General features: G+C 44.6%; 1 protein-coding gene and 1 long non-coding RNA gene across 5 annotated transcripts in view; one reads left to right on the top strand and one right to left on the bottom strand.

Annotated features, from left to right (window-relative positions):
• LOC130264486 (uncharacterized) lies at positions 1-834 on the top strand. The gene is made up of 2 exons (XR_008842478.1): positions 1-381; positions 497-834. It is a non-coding gene; the product is annotated as an uncharacterized LOC130264486 (long non-coding RNA).
• A 991-nt stretch (positions 835-1,825) lies between these two features.
• The window catches only part of LOC130264480 (excitatory amino acid transporter 4-like), a 38,427-nt gene continuing 20,864 nt past the window's right edge, over positions 1,826-19,388 (bottom strand). The window contains exons 1-11 of one of the 4 annotated variants that reach the window (XM_056512696.1): positions 16,217-16,459; positions 15,229-15,366; positions 14,248-14,452; positions 13,354-13,396; positions 12,401-12,741; positions 9,677-9,910; positions 8,456-8,650; positions 7,892-8,026; positions 6,387-6,490; positions 4,146-4,172; positions 1,832-3,479 (exon numbers count right to left, since the gene is read on the bottom strand). In XM_056512696.1, the coding sequence (XP_056368671.1) occupies positions 4,168-4,172; positions 6,387-6,490; positions 7,892-8,026; positions 8,456-8,650; positions 9,677-9,910; positions 12,401-12,741; positions 13,354-13,396; positions 14,248-14,452; positions 15,229-15,366; positions 16,217-16,430 (1,614 nt within the window). In that variant the 5' untranslated portion in view covers positions 16,431-16,459 and the 3' untranslated portion in view covers positions 1,832-3,479; positions 4,146-4,167. Of the gene's footprint in view, positions 3,480-4,145; positions 4,173-5,986; positions 6,491-7,891; positions 8,027-8,455; positions 8,651-9,676; positions 9,911-12,400; positions 12,742-13,353; positions 13,397-14,247; positions 14,453-15,228; positions 15,367-16,216; positions 16,469-19,388 lie in introns of those variants that run through there. The other 3 variants (XM_056512695.1, XM_056512694.1, XM_056512693.1) reach the window with 3 other exon arrangements.

Raw genomic sequence — 19,388 nt, 5'->3', positions numbered from 1 at the left:
CTCCCGGCAGCGCCGGCCCCGCCCGCACGGGGTCGCGTGGCGGCCCGCACGTCCGAGTCCGCCCATGAGCGCGGGTTGGATTCTCGGTCTTTCTTGCAACCGGGCGGGGGTCGGAGAGGTGTACGCGGCCGTCATGTGTGTGGCTTTGGCTCCTGCCCAGCCTTCCTTTTCTGCTCGGTTCCCTGCAGTCAGTTGCCCAGACCGCTCCCGAGTATCTCCAAGGATGGAGACTCCATAATCTCTCTAATCGCCCTATGCCACTGCTCCGACAGCCTGGTATTTCGAAGGAGTCTCCCGTGTTTCTTTTTGTGTCTATTGTCTCTTGTCCTGTCACCACGCACTACTGAGAAGAACCTGCCTCTGTCTTCACACCTCCCCTAGGTAGGTATTGCTCTACATTTATGATACCCCCGAGCCTTCCCTTCAGCAGGCAGCAGTGCCAGCTCCCCCAGCCTTTCCTCAGGGGAGATGCCCATTCTCTCCATCATCTCTGCAGTGATGAACTTCGCTGAACTCTCCATGGCAGCGGGGAGCCCAGAGCTGCAGGCGGGTGGCAGGCCATGGCCTCAGCAGTGCTGAGGGGAGGCTCCCGTCCCTGAACCTCTCCAGGACAGGCAGGGCCACAGCAGGGGCTCGGCTTCAACTCAGGGTCCGGCAGAGCCCTCAGGTGCTCCTCCACAGAGCTGTTCTTCAGCAGGTTGGCCCCCGTGTGTCCTGGTTATTTCTCCCCAACTGCAGGACATTGCATGTCTTTTTGCTGAATTTCATGATGTTCCTGTCAGCCCATCTTTCCATCCTGTTGAAAGATTGAATTAAATTTAAAGATTCAAGTGAGCCTTGAGAGTTGTCTCAGTGGTATTTGGTGGAAAGACAATAGGCAATGGGCACAGATTAAAAGACAAGAAATTCTATTTAAACAAAGAAAAGCATTTTTACAGTGGGGGTGATTGAGTGCTGGAACAGTGTGTGGAACCTGCATCCTTGGAGATGCAGGAGACATTGGAGATGTTCAAAATCCAATCAAAGTCCTGAGCAGCCTGTGCAACTTGATTCTGCCCTGAGCAGAGGGGTTTGACTGCGGATCTTCAAAGACCTCTCAGCCGAGTTTGTGGTACCACACAGGAGTCTGCATGGCTGGGAGAGCAGGAGAGGTGGACTAGATTGCACGTACACCCCAAGTGGACTATTAGGCCTTAAGGGCCCTGGGCAGCCTTCCTTGGGACCCACACCTCAGACCTGCTCATCACTTGCTGTTGTTTTATGGTCTGACTTCTGAGTCTGTGCTGTTGTCTTTCTTGGGTGCTGTGGGACTGGGGATGCCCTTTCCCCAGCAGCCCTGTTATTCAGCTTGATTCCTGTCTCTTGGAAGATTATTCAGCAGGTTCCTGTCTGTCTTAGAAGACCAGGAAAATGGCTATCAAGGGGAGAACAAACAGCTTTCTCTTTGTGCAGATGCCATGCTATTCATGCAACCTTTTAGCAAATAATGTAAACCCTTTATTGTTTAAGCCTCTGGGACCTCTTCCACATAATCTTTTTTGGGGGTGCATTTTCCCGATGGAAGTAGGTGCCCATGTGATGTCTGGTGCAAATGAAGTAAACCTAACATAGCTTTGTCAATTTGTGGACATATGCCAAAGCTGGCTTCAAAGGAGAAGCTTTAGGGAAAGGCCTTGTCAAAATCTGAGATTAGTATTTGACCCATAAGGTAGGCACATGGAGATAAGAAAATATAATACATCATGTGAAAAGTAATGTTTGTGACTTTGGAAGGTCACAGTCCCGAGGAAAAAATAATAGAAAAAAAACATAATGGAAAAGTATTGTGGAAAAAATTCCCTTTATTTTTCAAATATGGAAACTATCTGTATTAATACTGAAAATAACAGCATGAAGAAAAAGCCCTCAGGAATTAACAGAGTCAAATTGCATAAATGCCATGAACACACTGTACAGTATGTACATACAGAACTGATTTCCAGTTCTTCTTTGGGCAGAGCAGAAGAACATACAATTTCAGGTCAGTTTTCATGGGCAGCTCTAACTTCTGGAACAGTGTGCATGTATCACATACATAAAATGATGTGGCCTAGCTGAAAAATCTATATTCTTCCTGGATTTTCTCTTTTCCAATTAGTATTGAAGAGGTATGTCCTTATCCAAGAGCTACTTGTGTATTTATGCATTGAGATAGCTCTCTGTTTCATCCCATCTGTAATCATTAGGAAGAAATCTGTTTGCAAGTAGGAGAAACTTGGAATTTTTCTGCAAGTAGAAGCAGCAGGACTGCAGTAAAGACTGTGTAAACTCACAAATATCTGGTAGTTTTAAAAGTTAGTGGATAGAATTATAAAATCCCTTTCAATTATCCAGTTTTGAAGGCTGAGTTAGTACAAGGTCAGCACTGGATTTGGAAGGAGTACAAATGCTTTTGTATTGTTGACTGAGTTCGGAAATCTTGGCCTTTGCCAAGACAGATGCAGTGTGGATGGGGGTCTTTGGGATGTGTACAGACAAGAACACTGGAGAATTTTTTCTATACATTGAGAAGTTCTCATTTCATCACCAGCAGGTACAAGTCAAAATTGGCAGGCACTGAGCTCCTTTCTGGGAAATCTGGCTTTGAAAGACTCCTTTTTGGAATGAAGTATAACAGCCTCAGTTTTTTTTTTTAAGTATGGGATTAAATTAGTAAATCAAGGTGGGCACCAAAATGAAATATGCAGCTTTACACATAGTGAGACTGTAATATTGGCTTTCCTTCTTGGATTAGTAACAAAAAATTGACTCTGTATATATGTATGCTTGCACACATGCATATATGTAAGTATATGCAGGTTTCTGACAATACTTTGATGTTCAGGTACTGTAAACAGATAATCCCAATCATAATCTGGTTAACAACATGGGTAAATACCAGAGCTAAAAGCTATAAACTGAATTCTGAAATTCCCAAAGAAAGACTGGTTTGCACTGTTAGAAAACGAGGCCTCTACTTGTTTGTGCTCTGTTAATATTGTGTGGAAAGCAGGAAATCACAAATGGCAAGGCTTGATGCATTCTGCTTTGTGGGAACATCTGTGAACATGTGGATGCAATGTGGTATGGAGAGTCCCTTTTGTGATATGTGTACATGTCTGCTAACATGAAATGAAAACAGGTTAGACTGCTGAGTTTTATTAAAGTATCATTAGGATCCTTTCAGATAGCTTTTAGAAATGATTGGGCTGGAAAGACCCTTGGCGATATGTCTAAGCCAGAAAGCACGTGCATATATTATAAAGCCAGAAGGGACCCTTATGACCACCTAGTATAACTGTCTGTGTAACCCAAGCCATAGGACTTCCCAGAATTAATTCCTATTTGAGCTAGAATCCAATCCAACAATCTTCTGATTCATCCTTCAGTTTGCCCTTTTTATACAGGAAGTATCTTCAAGATTAGAATTCAGTGTTTTCTTGAAAAGTTGGACAAATAGTCTGAAAAAAATAAAGAAAACCAAGAAGCAGTTCAATATGGACAAATTGAAATTACTGTACTTCAGCAGTAATAATCAAATGCACAAACACAGGCTGGGAAATTGCTTGATGTGCAGCATCCTGCTTAAAATGATGTAGGAATTACTATGTATTACCACTGGACTAGGGTCAATGCTATCATGCTGTTGTTAAAAAATAAAGCACTTCATTGGGTTTTATAAGCCGGTCTGTTCTTTATGAAGGTTTAGACTCGTCAGCTGAGCAGTGTAATTGATAAGCTAGTGCTGTTTTAGCTCACGATAGGTACAAGCTGATACAGTGTATCTGAAAACTCTTTGATCAAGATCCAGTCCTCAGATAGGGCCATCTCATCAAAGTAAGAGTCTAACCTTGCTAAGAGTTAGCAGAAGATGAACAGACTTGAGTTTGCTGTATGCATGCATCAGGGACAGTTATCCTGATCAGCCGATGCATAGTCTACTAACAACCATGGTAACATGAGTCCAAGGTCTTATGTGCATTTTAATGTGCAGGAAATATTCTTTCCTCAGTGCTCAGTAATAATAAATCTTTAGTTGGATTGTCAAATTTTAGTCATTCCACTTCAAGAAAGATGTGGAACAGCAAGAAGAAAGTTCAGAGAAGAGGAACATGAATGATTATTACCTGTGATATATACAGGATCTGTTTAGTCTAGAAAGGAGAAGAGCAGACATTATAAGAGTATTCAAACAAGATAATAAAAGTGTACAGAGAGAAGGATAATCATTTGTTATCCAGCTCACTTGTCTGTTGCTAGAGTAGATCTCTTGTCAAAATAATCAACCTGCCTTCCACAGTCACCAAACAACTTGCTGCCTTACAGTCTGGAGCTAGCCACTGCTAAACAGAACTAGCACACGCTTCTTGTTACCCTCTTCTGCTACCAGACTTAAATGAAAGGGATGCATTTGTGCATTTATCTTAGATTCCCAATAATTGTCCAGCCTGTAAAAATGCAATACTCTGCCAACAGGATGTGGAATGTGGCGGCACCAATATATAACCCTAGAGTTTCTGAACAACTAAAAAGAGTCTTAGGATTTGGCTTTGAACATCTCAAGAAATGTGTTGAGGAAGCTGTCTTAGTGCTAGGGAGGGCAGCATGGGCAGGTGTGCAGTTGTGATTGGCAAAGTTGACTCCAGTAATGTCTCTGAGGTTTTCCTTCGACGATGTGCAGCTCTGAGTGTATGGCTATGGCTAGGGATGAGAAACAGCATGTAAAGCCAGGGCAGAGGAGTGTAAGTGACATAGTGGGGTGGGAATAACAAGCAGACCTCAAATGAAAGCTGCCCAGTTTAGATAGTTCCTCGGTTGGTCAGGAGGCTGCTCACTGCTATTCCTGCTCTTAACCATTGTCAAAAGCAGGACAGCTACACTGCAACAGCCCCAACACTGTGCATCCTTAACATCTTCCTGGTTGAGTTATATACATTCATTTTCTGGATGATCATGGACCTGGATGTTATGGAACAAGTCTTAGTGGTCCTGTTCACTGGTGTGAAAGATACTAGCTGTATTCCTGGCCATGCTAAGGAAGGGGGAGAGAGCATGGATGAAGCAGGTCTCTACTTCTGTCTTTAGACTCTGAGATGTTATGGATGTAATTTGGGCTTATGTCCAAATGTGTTAAACAGAAGCTGAATTCCCTTTGGTAGGAATTAAAAAAATATATCCTGAATTTTTAAGTCTAGGATCTGGCAAACCTGTGCAAGCACTAGGAAGTTATTTGGCTATGCCTATAAAAGATAAGGAGCTGTAGAAAGACAGAGGTGTTTGAAAGCACATTCTACAGCAATGTAACTGAGGGGAAGTCACTTCTGAAAATAGGCAGAGATGAGCACAGGAATTGTTTCCTTAGGAATCTTGTGATGAGGAGTGAAACTGTTTTCTGAGCAAATCTGGCATGGAAGGGAGTCATTCCTAGCATGGATGTACCACCCAGCTGCTCAGATGGGCAAATTGTTCTTAAACTTCATGTTTCCCCTCTGGTTTCAACGGGATGAGAAGAGCTTGCTAAAGAGAAATTAAGTTAACCAGGTTTTGGCAGAGCTTGGTATAGGGAAGAACTGTTTCAAGACTGAATAATGGATATAATAAATTTTTAAACTGTTTGCTTCTTTCACAGTCCTTTAGAATCTTCCACTAATGAGAAGCCTATTGATGCTTATTGGTGCTACCAGCCAGCTGTCCCTGCTGTATGATCCCACATTCCTTCAGGAGGTGAATGACTCTAGTATCTGCAACTAAACAGGTTGACAGTGGAGCTCTCAGGAAGCATCAAGTGCAAACACAGTTTGCATCTGTGCAAACACCAGGACTGTGAGCAAGGAGGTAATGCTAAAAGCTTGTTTGGGTGAAGGTACTAACCAAGTGAAGATCTTGCAGCTGTATCTTGCAGGACAGAGTTATGGCAACATGGCAACATTTTGGTGCCAGTCCACAGATAGTGGTGTTCCCGACTCACCTGGCAACTTAGATCAGAAATAAAGGAACTCCTAGTCCAGCTCCTTCACTAGGTCTTCCTTACTCAGGTGTAACTAGTGGGCCTCATAAGAATGACTAAATCAGGCTTTCTTTGCAGTTTAATTTTCTCCTCTTTAATGCCAGTCAGAGAAATAGGAGAGCAACAGGATTAGGGAAGACTGCATGTGGCAGAGGTGATAGAAAAGTGAGTGTCTTGCACAATTGATCTTTCTCTGTCCTCCACTCTGGACTTCTGTTTCACTTTTTCACTTTTTACAGCATTAATCTGCACTCTGCTGCCCGATTTCACAGTGCTGTCTCCCTTCTGGAGTGCCTGTGGGTGTCATTCTGTGGGCAAACAAGGTGGGAGAGCTGTTCTTTCTCCTCTATCCCAGAATTACCAAGTTCGCAGTCTTGCGCATCCAGCTCATGCCGGGAGAGATGCTCCACAATACCAGCTCCCAGAGAATCCCCCAGGACGTTGGTAGTTGTTCTAAGGCGGTCCCTGAAAAATCAGAGAGAAAAACAAAATGCAGTTTCATAGCAGCAACTACGGGGAGGAAGATTATTTCAAGAAATATCTTCAGTGAAACTTTTTCTACTTTCTAAGTCATTCTGATAATGGATACTTCAACACTGACTGGAAAATGACTCCCAGAGAGCCTTCCTTGATTGACATCCTGAAGCTCAAGCATCACATTCATTCCTGTTTTATTGCACTCCCAATTTCTTACTGCAAAGTTTTAGACTTGACACAAATGAAGAGGAAGGTTGCTGTGTTTATAATGGACACTGTCCTTTCCAAAGGCCTCGCTGCAGACTCAGATGGCCTCACCACATCTGTTTCACTTAAGTTGTTTCTTGTTTTTCAAAAAGTGCTGAAATTCTGGTGCACACCTATGACAGCACTGGTGTGGAGGCAGATTTCCTCAACATGGACAACATGCACGAAGACAAGGAACCAGATTCTTTGTGCAAAATAGCACATCTAAAAGACAGATTGCAATGAGATATTCTCCAAAATCATGACAGTACGTCAGAGCTGCTGAAGCTGTCACCAGTCCAGCGCCCCATCAGGTCCTTCAGTGGTAACAGTGGCACCTGATTGAAATAATCTACTCTGAGTGAGCACAAGAAGTAACCTGGCTTATTAGGAGGCAGGGCTTTTCCCAGCCAAGTCTGTTCTTATATACAATCACAGGAGAAGTGAAGCTTTTCCACAGAACTGTTTCCAGCTGGTCAGCCATGGTTGGGAGCAGATTTTGGCTGCTTTGGCTACAAACCAACAATACAAGATACAAAACAATAGAGGAAACACTAAAAAAATCTGTCAGGATTTTGGTGTTTGAGAAGACAGAGAGGTACGACTGTGCACAAATGCATTCTTTAATCTGGTTTCTAAGAGCACTCCTATAAAATCACTTGTCCCAAGTGGTTTTATTTAAAAGGGAAAGAAAGCTGTAATGTAGCAGTGTGGCTGACTAGCTGCACCTATGTAAACACTCTTCAACTTTGTACAGCCCAGTCTCATACCTTTTTCAGTGTTTGGTAACCTAGAACTATCATTCTGTAGTGTGGATATGTTTATTATTGGCACAATCTTTTCCTATGACTCTGCAGATAATTTCTGGGTTCATTTTAAATAAAGCAAATGGAGGACATTCTGTTTGGTCACCAGGCTGATCAGCAAGTTACCTCTGATGCCTTGAGTCACTGAAGCACTCGGTGAAGACTCCAGCATGGGCATAGAGGACTACTGTGCAAAGGTCTCAGGAATACAGGAGTGTTTTAAGCTTAATGATACAGGTTAGTGAGCCTGCTTTTAGAGACATCAGGAGTACAGACAAGATCTGTAAGCACTGGCAGAAATGCACAGCAGTGCATGCCTGTTGAGCAAGGAACTTACAGAAACCAGTCCACAGCGATGATCAGTGTAATATCCTCAGTAGGCAGCCCCACTGATGTCAGTACTATAACCATTGTCACCAGTCCTGCCTGGGGAATACCTGCGGCTCCGATGCTGGCTGCCGTGGCAGTGATGCTGGAGGGAACGGGAAAGCAGAGCTATCAGCAAAGGGAAGAAAAGAGGTGGTCGCATTTGCAGAAATGTCAGGAAGTAGCTCAAACTCATCAGCATCTTGGCAGCCTTTCTGTCCTGGTCACTAAGAAGGATGGTGACACATGGGACATCAACACAATGCCAGACTGCCCCTGCCAGAAACCCCCTCATAACAGACTACACACCATAGCTTTTCCAAAGACCTGGACATGCAAGAAGGGCTCAGGTAGAGCCTCAAAGTCATGGTGTTCACATGTGCTTTGACACCTGGTGCTGTAGTACAACTCTTCTTTCCCATACCGTTTTTTCCCTTATTGTCTCTTCTGAGCAGAAGAGGAACCTGATCACACCTCAGATAAGCCAACAAAACTGAAACCCTTAATGTAGTCCCAAAACACTTTCAAAAGTCACCTTATTGTGATGATTTGCCCGAAGTCAAGTTCATAGTTGTTGACTTGGGCAATGAAGATGGCTGCAAGGGCCTCATAGAGAGCAGTGCCGTCCATGTTAATTGTGGCTCCCACAGGCAGCACAAACCTCGTGATGCGCCTGTCCACACCGTTTTTTTCTTCTAGGCACCTGAAGGTTATGGGCAGAGTCGCTGAGCTGAAAGGAATTTACAAAACCACATGAATTGCATGTATGCTGATGTAGGAAGAAGGACTATGCCTCTGATAGCTTATGACCTTACCCACCTGCTTTTTCACCCTGCCATGTGAGCTAGAGGCCAGAAGCTAAGTGAAAGAACATTCTAAGCAAGCCTTCCTCAGATATGATGCATGCTGCAGTTGCACATTCTGACATGGCTTTTCTCAGGGGGTTGGGGCAGGGGCTGTATAACACTGAGGCTAATGATGCTGGTATAATACCAAAAGAAGGAGGATTCAGGGTACATAGGGCAGAGCCTCAAGACCAGAATTCCTTTTTCTGCTATTAAAAAACCTTGAGCCCTTTCCCATCCCTCTCAGTCCATAAGAAAAGAATGACACATTTGAGAATATACCTTGCAAAGAAAGCAAAGAACTGTTTCTGAAGGAGAATATGAGCAGGAAAAATGCTCTGTGTTTTGGTATGAGAATGTATGTGGAAGAACCTGCTATGTGCTTGCCAGGACACAAATATATCAAGAAACATAGCACTTAGTGAAACAACAGTTACCCACCATCCCTTGCTTTGGCTGTGTGACATGGCAGTGTGAGTCATTGAACATACCGGTGTTGATGCCTTTGCCCAGGTCTCCAAGAAGTTTAATGACAGCTGCATATAGTCTGTGTGCCTGGGAGAGATGCACATGAAAATGCGTGCAAGTACATGTGTGTGAGAGCTATGTGCATATAGAATAATGCTGTGATTCAGCAGGATATTTGTCCTGAGTTCAGCATTTCAGTGGTAAGCAAAGTTACCCTCGTGTTTGGTCAGGAGGAATACAGGCCATTCAGAGCTGGTCATGTGAGTAGGGCTTCTGAGCAGGGCAGTGGGAACCTTCCCACTCCCAAATTAGTTTGGCTGGTCCACTGTAAAAAGCTGCTAGTGATAGAAATTGTGAGACTACAGTGCTGCATTGAGAGCAATGGAGTGCTGAGATGTAGTATCTACATCAGCCCAAATCCCACTCCTACATAGCCATCATACCTGGAGGAGGTGCCCAGGGCTGTGATGAGAGCCTGAAGGAGCCCTGCAATGAACACCCAGGGGTTTCGGTGAGTGACAATGAAGTAGAGCAGGGGCAGGATGCAAAGGGCATGAATGAGGAGTCCAACGATGACAGTGAGCGTGTACATCCCCAGCTGGCCTCCCATCACTGCTAGGTCATCCATCTCCAGGATTTTGCCCGCAATTAAAAACATGATGCCAACTGGAGCATACCTGTGACAGAAACACAAGGCCGATGGTCAAGACTGGCTCTCACACTTTCACACCAGCTTTAATACATGCTGTCTGGATAAATCTCCAATAAGCCAGCATACCATAAGTGCTCACTGAGCCTTATATTGGATTATACTGCTGGTTTATTTTCTAGAAACCTGGAGAGACTGGGACTTGTTCATCCCATGGTCAAAAATCAGCTCTTGGTGCCTGGGGACCCCAGCACTCTGTTTTGCACACAGCATAGGCAGTGGTAGTTTCCTCTTTGTCTTGGGTTTTCTACATTTCTACAACACTCCTTGTAGAATTGAAAAGGAAGGTTATGTAGAGTAACCTTCAGAGTCCCTTCCTTTCCTGACAGCGCTTGGGCTGACAGTATTTTTTTTTCCCAAGAGGCGTAGGAAAGCACAGGAGTAATAGAGAATCAGAGAGTAAAAGCAAGAGTGTCCTATAGGCTCTGGGGTATCAGCCTTGCTGTCTTCAGATGCTCACATTTAGGGAAAATGAACATCTAGTGATTCCAGATCTGATGTAACAAGGACTGGGTACACCAACACCTGTAAAAGCAGCCATGGCTCATATAAAACCCCATTTTGAGGTACCCTACTATCTTTCCCATTCCTCATGTCTTTTCCCCCCCTCCGTAACAATGCAGCTGACAAGCAGCAGTGAGGCTTTGCAGAAAAGAAGAAATAAGTCAGATATGGAGAGAATAATGCAATACTGCAATAATTGGACCAAGGAAAATTCCAGCTCCATGGCCACACCTCTCAGGACTGGACCTCTGCAGCTCAAGAGCTCACATGCAACTCATGCAGAAGGCTCAGAGATCCACATGCCAAACTCCAGCTTAGCCTGGGAGGTTTGGAAAAGTTTCAGGAAAGGATTTAATAAATATTTCATTTCCTCTGACCTTCCTGTTAAAACACATCCTTGGCTGCAGCCAGTAACCAGATCTTCCCAGGAAAAAAAAGCTCCTGGGAGATGTGGCTACAGGAAGGCATGCACAGGCAGTGTCCCAGGTGTAACCAATGTTCTATACATAAACACCCTGCCTTCCTTCATCTAAAGGGAGGTTTAAGGAGGGGTTTTGAAGGTCTCAAGAGTAGTGTGCAGGTCTACTTGTTCCACTGTGCTCATGCTTTTGTTTCTGTGCCCTCAGGCAAGTCTTACCTGTTCTTAGGAAAGCAAAGCCCCAAATTCTTGTTCAGACATGGAGTAAAAGTTCCCGGGGGCATGGGGCTTCCCAACATCTGCTATGAGCTCTGGGATATTCTTCCCCTTAGTGCATTTTTCTGTAAGGTCTGTCCTGCTGTGCTCAGGATTTTGCTCTGAGGTACAAAACTGTAACTTATAAGACCAAGGAAGCTGGAGCGATCTAAAATGTGACAGGGTGTCAGGCTGACAGATTTCTTCCCTGTCAGACATTTGCCTGTATTCTGCCAAACCAGCATCTGTCTTCTTTTGCAGTACTTTGTGAAGACCCAGAAAGGCATTCCCAATTAGGGAAAATGAGAGGCCTCCTGCCCTGTGCCCTCTCCCTGTCCGTCAGCCTTTTGATCACTCCCACTGTGTTTCCCTGTTGGCCCTTTGCCCTAACCCCACACTTGTGACACCCCCATGTCCCCTGGTAATTGGTCTCTGAGGCTTCTTAACCTAGACCCTCTCAGCCCCTTTAGCCTTTGTTCTCTGAACCATGGATGATGCCCATGCGTGGCTGAAATAAAAATCTCTGTGAAACCCCTGCAAAGGCCCTTCCTGCTTCTTTACTTGCTATCACCCCAAACAACACCAGATGCAACAGTACCTGACAAAACTTTGAGTCCTAACTGAGTAAAAAGCTTAAAATAACAATATTTGGTAAAATGCTGCCTTCTAAAGTAGAATTGTCTCAGCAAAGCCTTGTTTGTCTGGACCATGTGTCATAGGGAGCCTTGACAGAAATCAATGAGCAGCTGAGCTTCAGAGGAGTCATGATCTGAGAGATCTCAAACTGAAAGGCAGTAACTTTGAGCTGATCCTCTCAACACAGCTCAGCTCTCAAAGCTATTGCATTACTGCATACAGCTGCCACCCTGAAAGCAGGAAAGGGGCAAAGGGTTACTGTGATTCATAGTTAAGTCAGACTCCTGGAACACGGCTGGAAGGAAAGCCTTTGGTGAGAAAGCTTCACACCCTACTCCTGTTGGTAAGGCTAAGAGATCTTCCACTCCAGCTCTCTGGTCTTCCAAGGATGTTTCCAGAAGCCTCAAGAAAAGCAAGTCCTGGTGTACCTGATATTTCTAAGGTAAAAACAAAAAGAACAGGAAATGAAATGTGAACAAATATCCCATCCAGACTTTTCCCTCCAGCATGATGGAGCCAAAGTAGAGCTGTGCCCATCTGCTTTTCCTGTCTTGTGCATGAAATCCTTAAAGCTACCCCACTTCTCATCATGTCAATGGAAACTGCACCTGCAGACCTCCTGCTCCAACCGGCCGTGCTCCTCACCAGATGATAATGGCCACCAGCCTCATGATGGCTTCGTTGAGGCAGTTAAAGAACTCCCGCAGGGCCCGTCCCTTCTGCTTCATGCTGCCGATCATCAAACCGAAGCACATGGAGAACACTACCAGCCCCAGAGCGTTCACCCCATTGGCTGAGCCTGGGATGGGAATGACTTCTTCAAAGGTCAGCACCTCGGAGATGGTTCCCAGGGCATGAGTGACATTCTCCATGATGCTGGTGAAATTCTCAGGCACAGGGATCTGTGTGGTTGTCACATCTGCTGTGACATTGCTGCTGTGGAGGACGGTTCTGGTGAAGACCCTGGTGCTGTACTGAGTCTTGTACTGAAAAGACAGATTATCAAATGATTTTATTTTGACAGATTATCAAATGCAGTCACAGGCCCTAGTTCAGATGATCAGGATACATACTAGGCTCTTACATCCTTTCTTAAAGGAAGGAGAGTACTGCAAGTTGCTGCTGACCCATGTTAGAAACTTGCTTTGCCTGTTTTCAAGGTCCCCAGTGTAGTGCTTTCACCAGAAAGTTCAGAAAATTCATAGAGCAGAAGGTCAAAAGAGCATCTCATGTCGCTAGGACTGAGATATTCTGGCTTCTCTGATAACCCTTTGTGCTGCTTCTAAGGGCACTAGCACTGCAGAAGAGAGATTCTTGGAGAATCTGTTCCATATCACTGCCAGTCCAAGCCTGCTACCTGAAGTCACACAAACCCTTCCTGCCTCTGTGGACTGGGATGGAGGTTGAAGCCCCCATGTATAGACAGTTTGAAAAGCTTGCATGAAGGATGTTATAATACAGAATATGTATTCTATAATGAAGAAAACGTCTGCAGTGCCTCCTGCAGCAGTCACACCTGGGGAATAAAGTGGTTATCACTCAGAAAAGCAGACAGGACCATGGTCCAGGGCACAAGGTGCAAAGATGAGATTTCATACCTGTTTGAAGCAGGCTTCTACGAGGTTGGGCGGGAACATATTCCTGCAGTAGATAAAACAAGGAAAGAGTTATTGTCCTGTTGAACTAGAAAGAAAACATGGGCTTCCTGGCCAACTTCTTTGTCCCAGAGCAATGTCTGAGGTCACAACTTTTATAATGTCCACTTAAGCCCTTTTGGTCTGACTGCCAGAATAAGGGAATATGCTTATTTGGACCCAGCACCTCTTGCTACTTGTCAGACTTCCACTGCATGTTTTCGGACTCCAGAAAGTTATTCAGGTACGTGGAAAGAGATGACACACACACACACTGCTCTGGGGTATAGGTACATTGTAAAACCATCATCAAACACAACCAAACCTTGAAACAATACCATATTACAATGTTTAATACACTGCCTTGCACTCAGCCTCACCTCTACAGCTGTAATGTGAGCTCTCTGTTATCCTGTACCACAAAAACACCGCTTTATACCACTTGAGATGGTACAGCTTTGCAACTCACTGAGTAATGTCACAGCAAGGGAAGAAAAGGCAATGTCTTGGGAACCACTTTCTTGATTTCCTTTGGTTGTTGAAGATGGATATTTGGAGTAGACTTTGCCAGGTGAATTTCTGAAAGGTAGGTAATCCCTGATGGTTTTCATTACATGTTTTCTTGAGCACACCATGACCTCTTACATTAATACCTCTGGAGAAGGGCTGGACTCCAGGCCAAGCACTCAGTCTCAGAGTGGCAAAGCCAGTTAGCTAGACTAACCTAGAAGTAGTAGCCTTGCCATTAGACTCAGCCATTAACCTCTTTCTCTAAGACTCTGTGCTTAGAGCTGTGATACATGGAGGAATGTAATCTCACTGATATGGTCTCAACATGAGACCATCTTGTCTACCTACCTCACCAAGTCCATGAAGGCATCTGTGGTCTGCACCTGCTCAATTCTGCCTTCTCGGTGAAGTTTGTCCTTAGATCCTTTTCCTGGGTGTATGATGATCACCATGAAGATGCCAATGAAGACAGCTATGATTGTAGTCACCATGTAGTAGATGATAGCCCGCATCCCCATCTTCCCGGAGACTCTGCTATCCAGTGAGGCCATTCCTGGGGTGTCACACAGAGAGACAGGGTGAGGAAGCCTATCCTCTTAGAGAGAAAGGGAAAGCTTGAGGAATATTGAAAGGGTGCAAGGCTCATGCATAAGTTGGACAGGGAGCTAGGGTCTCTAGGAAGCACAGCCTATGAGGAATGGAATTTGGAGTTCCAAGGTGATGTTGACATGGAAGAATGTGGCTTGTGGTCATGAAGAAGCATAGCACTGGTGGATCTTTGTGTTTGGGAATGTAGCAGTTTTCTTTTAAAACTCTCAGAAGGGAATAATTCCCTCCTAGTACATTGGGCCTTTCAGTCCCTAATGGTGGGATGTTTCAGCAGGTGGAACACCTTGCAGTCCCTTCTGCTGTCTGAAAGCTTGGCTGTCATGTCTTCCTTGAGGACCTGGGTGAAACAAGCCTTCCAGCTGGTGATCAGCTTCAACCCTTTTGGACTGACACAAATTAACCTTCTCTAGGCCAGAGGAAACCTGAAGTTTACTTGGGCAACAAACTTGGAGACATTTGAGATTATGTAGGATTAAATCTTTGTCAGTGCTCAAGTTCTGGGCATTGGAACCACTGCATCGTGTTCTCCCCAGTCTTCTGCTTTTCTGCACCACTACTGAGCCAGCAGGGGTCTCAGTGTGGATCATGTTCACTATGGCTGCAGATTCAGGCTTGTCACCAAGCTAATCCAAGCACCTCCAGCTGGGTCATGAAGAGGTACCCAAACAACAGCTTTGCTGGCCATTGTCTTGGCTGAAAGCAGCAGAAAGCACTTCTCACCTGTAATCAAGCTAGAGACGATGAGAGGAAGAACCAGCATCTGGAGCATACGCATCAGCAGCTCACCAGGGAAGGAGAAATACTTGATCTGGCGATAGGTCAGCTGGTAGGGCCGGAGGGAGAAGGCCAGGATAATCCCTGTGGATCAGCAAGGGATGAGAATAGAAATGGGATAGTGTGATCCAGTGGTCTGTCCCTCAGTCCTACAGTGTGGCTTTTCTCTTTCTCATCTACTCTCGGTTCCTCCTCTTCCCAAAGGAACAAATGCCCATTATCTAAATGGCTATGAGTTTTTATGGTATGCTCTCTCTCCCTCTGACATATTTATGTGCAGAGGAGCCTTGTGCGAAACCACAGGTCTCCTTGTTCCCTGTCTGATGCTCTTCTGGAGTCTGTTCCCAGGAAGCTCATGAATACAACATGCTGTGATGAGAGATACGATCTCCCAGATCAAAATAAATAATAAAGTTCAGATTCTTTGTCTACCCATCTCTTAAAGCCAAGTTCAGCCAGTTAGAGACATATAGCCTGGATCAAAAGCTAGGGATATCCTGCTATCTGCTAAGCAGATTTGGTGGGCATTGTATCATGACCATTTGCAGCAGTTCTGGTCTTGTCAGGCTAAAGTTATGCGACAAATCTGAAAAGCCCTTGTGCCTACAGCTGCACTCACAAGATGCCTCTGAAGAAATCTGGATGATTTGTACCAAGGATTGGTTGAGCTGAACCATCAAACTCTTTATTGTAAACTGTTTCTATACTGGAGCCAGAAAGGATCAACGAGGACTCCCTCCCACATACACACTGTCTGTTGGGTCTCTTGATTTTGCACACAAAAGTACTCATGATGTGGACAGTACTTTGAGCTGTCAGCTCATCAGCTTCACCTCCTTAGTTAAATCACTATGATAAAATAAAATCTTTGTAAAATAAACAAATGTTTCCCCATATTTATAAATGGTGCCTGGTGTTGCCACCAGCTCCATACCTAGTAGGACTGCAGCAATGGTGAAGAGGACGAAGGCATTTCTCCTGAAGAAGCTTTTAGCGCTCGCAGCAGTGATGCTGTGCATCCGCTTCTTGGCCCGCGCCGCCCGCTTGTGCACAGCCTGCCGGAACTGCTGCAGCCGGCTGTCGGCGTGCAGCCGCTTGGCTGCATCCTCATTGAGGAACAGGCTGTTGACATGGCTCTGCTCGCTCATGGTCAGCACAGCTGCTTAGTCTTCCAGCTCTGCCTATGCTGGGCAGAGAGAAGTACGGGCAGGAAAGCATAAGCTGTGGCATATCTTGCTTCATCTTTAGGTCATTTCCCTGGGGCCTGCTTACAAAGGTTTATTTAAAGTTGATTAATGAGATCCTCTGACCATCTGAAAGGAGCAGACCTTGGGGAAGGGTATCTAAAGGGCTGCCAGGGTCTTGTCACTACCGCTTTGGTGTCTCTAGAGAAGCTCTGGCCTCTATTGCACCCAACCTGCACTGAGGAGTGGCTTGTGTTGGCCTGGGCAGCCAGAAAGGGCTTCACAGCCACCCAGGCTTGTTCTTAGGAGTTTGATCACTTTGGAATGGAATTTATTTTTATCACCCAGCAAGAAACCCCTTTCCCATATACAAACTCTTCCAAACAAAACCAGGCAGTGAACAACATTTCTGATGCACCTCCAAGGTGGACAGGTTCCTACCACAACAACTTTCTCCATGACAGCAAGTGGTGCTGGCTGTTTCTGCAGAAAGGAACATTACCCCCTTGCCCTCCATGGAGCCTGAGGATAACACTTTATTTACTTTATATTTCTTTATTTATGACTTTCCTTTGAAACACAACAGGACTTTCAAGTAGTATCTCTTGTCAAACTCCATTGATAGGATTAAGCTGATGTTCTGTCTTCATAAATACTAAGACTGAAATCAAACCTACTCCACAGAGATATATAAAGAACCAATTCTGCTCCATTACCAATTGGCTGCAAGGCTGGACAGTCTACTGTATTTCATCTGTTTAGTTTTTATTGTTAGTTCCATATTCCTCAGAAAAAAAGAACAAGGAGGCTACACAGGCAAATCAGTCCCCTCTAGAGTGCTAGAAGGCACTAGCCAGCCAAGAGTTCACATAATAAGGAAGATTATTGCCTGACTATGCAGATGCCATTTTCCTTCTGTCACTGTGCCTTGACAGATGGAAGGTCTGAAAATTATTCTTGTTCCTAGGAGTTTGCAAAGAAAACAATTTGTAATACCTAAATGAAACCAAAGAAGAAAAAAGTCACATTAGCACATCAGTAAATGCTGGATGACCATCTTTGATGTTACAAGTCAAATAAGAGCTAGTCCATTTGTAATCCTAAATTTAAATCAAAGAAACCCTCACAAATAGACACTTTATTCTCTATAAATTACACACCTAGTATCCTTCATTGGACCTAGATAAATACCTATCATGAACTGGAGACATTGCCTTAAGGAGGAATTGCTTATGTCTTCATGAAGTTCAGAACAGCAGACACACCTGAGGTGGCCCAGCCAAGTCACTCTAAGCCCTTCCAAGGCTAAGTTACACAAAGGCCACTGGAAAAAACGATGGCTGTTTTCTGCAGGAACCTTGCAGTACTGCTGTGGTCACTCCAGCTTTTGAATCAGCCAACAAGCATTCCATGGATTTTAATCCGCTCATTCCAGCTTGATCAAGCATTCCATTCCTTACTATACCACCTCACTTTTATATGTTGATGGAGACAATATACACCAGACTGTGTGAAAACTTTGCCTGTCTTCCTTCTTCACTGCCAGTCCTGATTTTCACAGCTACACATGAGAAAAAGTAACTGCAATATTTCAGTTCATTGACATTGAGAGGAATGTCAGATTTGTCTTTACAAACAACCTGTGGATCTGCTGGTAGATAAGGTTAGCACTGAGAGATAAAAGAAACAATGGGATGGATTCCATTGATTGATGAATGAAAAAAGATATTTGCCTTTACAAACAAACTGTAGGTTTGCTGATAAATGAAATTGGATATTGAAAGATGAAAGAAGCAACGGGGAAAAACTATGAATTCTATAAGAATTGAAAATTAAAAGGGAGGGTTATACATTAGAGGGGAATGTCAGGTATCAGGTGTTCTGGGAAGTCTATGCCTCTCAAGTACCTCAGCCAATGGGGAAACAGAGAGGGAAAAGCGGCTGGGAAAATAGGATAAAAATGGAGGCTGTGTCCTCCAAAAGTTTGAGAGATCCCAGGGGAATGCCCCATGGCCTCTGCCTTTATTCGAATAAAGCAAAAAGTACTCCTCTGTCTCCTTTTTGGACATAAATCTCTGGTGTTTGTGGATTAATTTTCCTGACAAGATTGTGCCTCCTGAACCTGACAGTAGGTTTAGAATTCTATGGATTTTATCCCCTTGTCTCCCACTTGTATTATAAAATAAACTTGTATCATTTATAGCTTTCCAGATATAGAGTTGAACAAATGACCCAAAACAAGTGACACTGGAACACACCTCAGTAGGTTTGAATGTCTCCAGAGGGAGACTCCATGACCTGCCTGGCAGCTGTTCCAGTCCTCTGCCACCCTCAATGTAAAGAAGTGCTACCTCACTCAAGGTGGAACATTTTGTGGTTTAGTTTCAGGCCATTACTATTTGTCCTGTTGCTTGGGCATTCAAGTGCTTCCTAATGTCCACTCTGATCGTCCTCTGGCACAACTTTGGACCATTCCAGTTGTGCTGCCTCTGGACCTCAGACAGGACAGTCCAGTACCTCCCTTTCCACCTTCCCTCCTGAGGAAGCTGCAGAAATCAATGCTTCCCAAACTCCATATCTCTGAAGGAGACAAGCCCAGAGCACTCAGCTGCTCCTTGTAGGACATGCCTTCCAGCTCTTTACCAGAAAGTTCATGTGCATTCCCCTCCTCTGGACATGTTTGAGGATCTTCACATCCTTCTTCAATGTTGGGGCCCAGCCCTGCACACAGTGTTCCATGTAAGGCTGCAGCAGTGCTGACTACTATGGGATAATCCCCTCTCTGGACCTGTTGGTCACGCCATGTGTGATGTCTCCAGCATGCAACTTGCCCTCTCAGCTGCCTGGGCACACTGCTTACTCCTCTTGAGCCTGTGGCCAATCTGCACCCCCAGGTCCCTCTCTGATCTTCAGCCACTCCTC

The sequence above is a fragment of the Oenanthe melanoleuca genome, chromosome 28 (genome assembly GCF_029582105.1).
Source record: "Oenanthe melanoleuca isolate GR-GAL-2019-014 chromosome 28, OMel1.0, whole genome shotgun sequence".
In the NCBI taxonomy this organism is placed as follows: domain Eukaryota; kingdom Metazoa; phylum Chordata; class Aves; order Passeriformes; family Muscicapidae; genus Oenanthe; species Oenanthe melanoleuca.
This window is presented reverse-complemented; position numbering and strand designations above follow the sequence as displayed.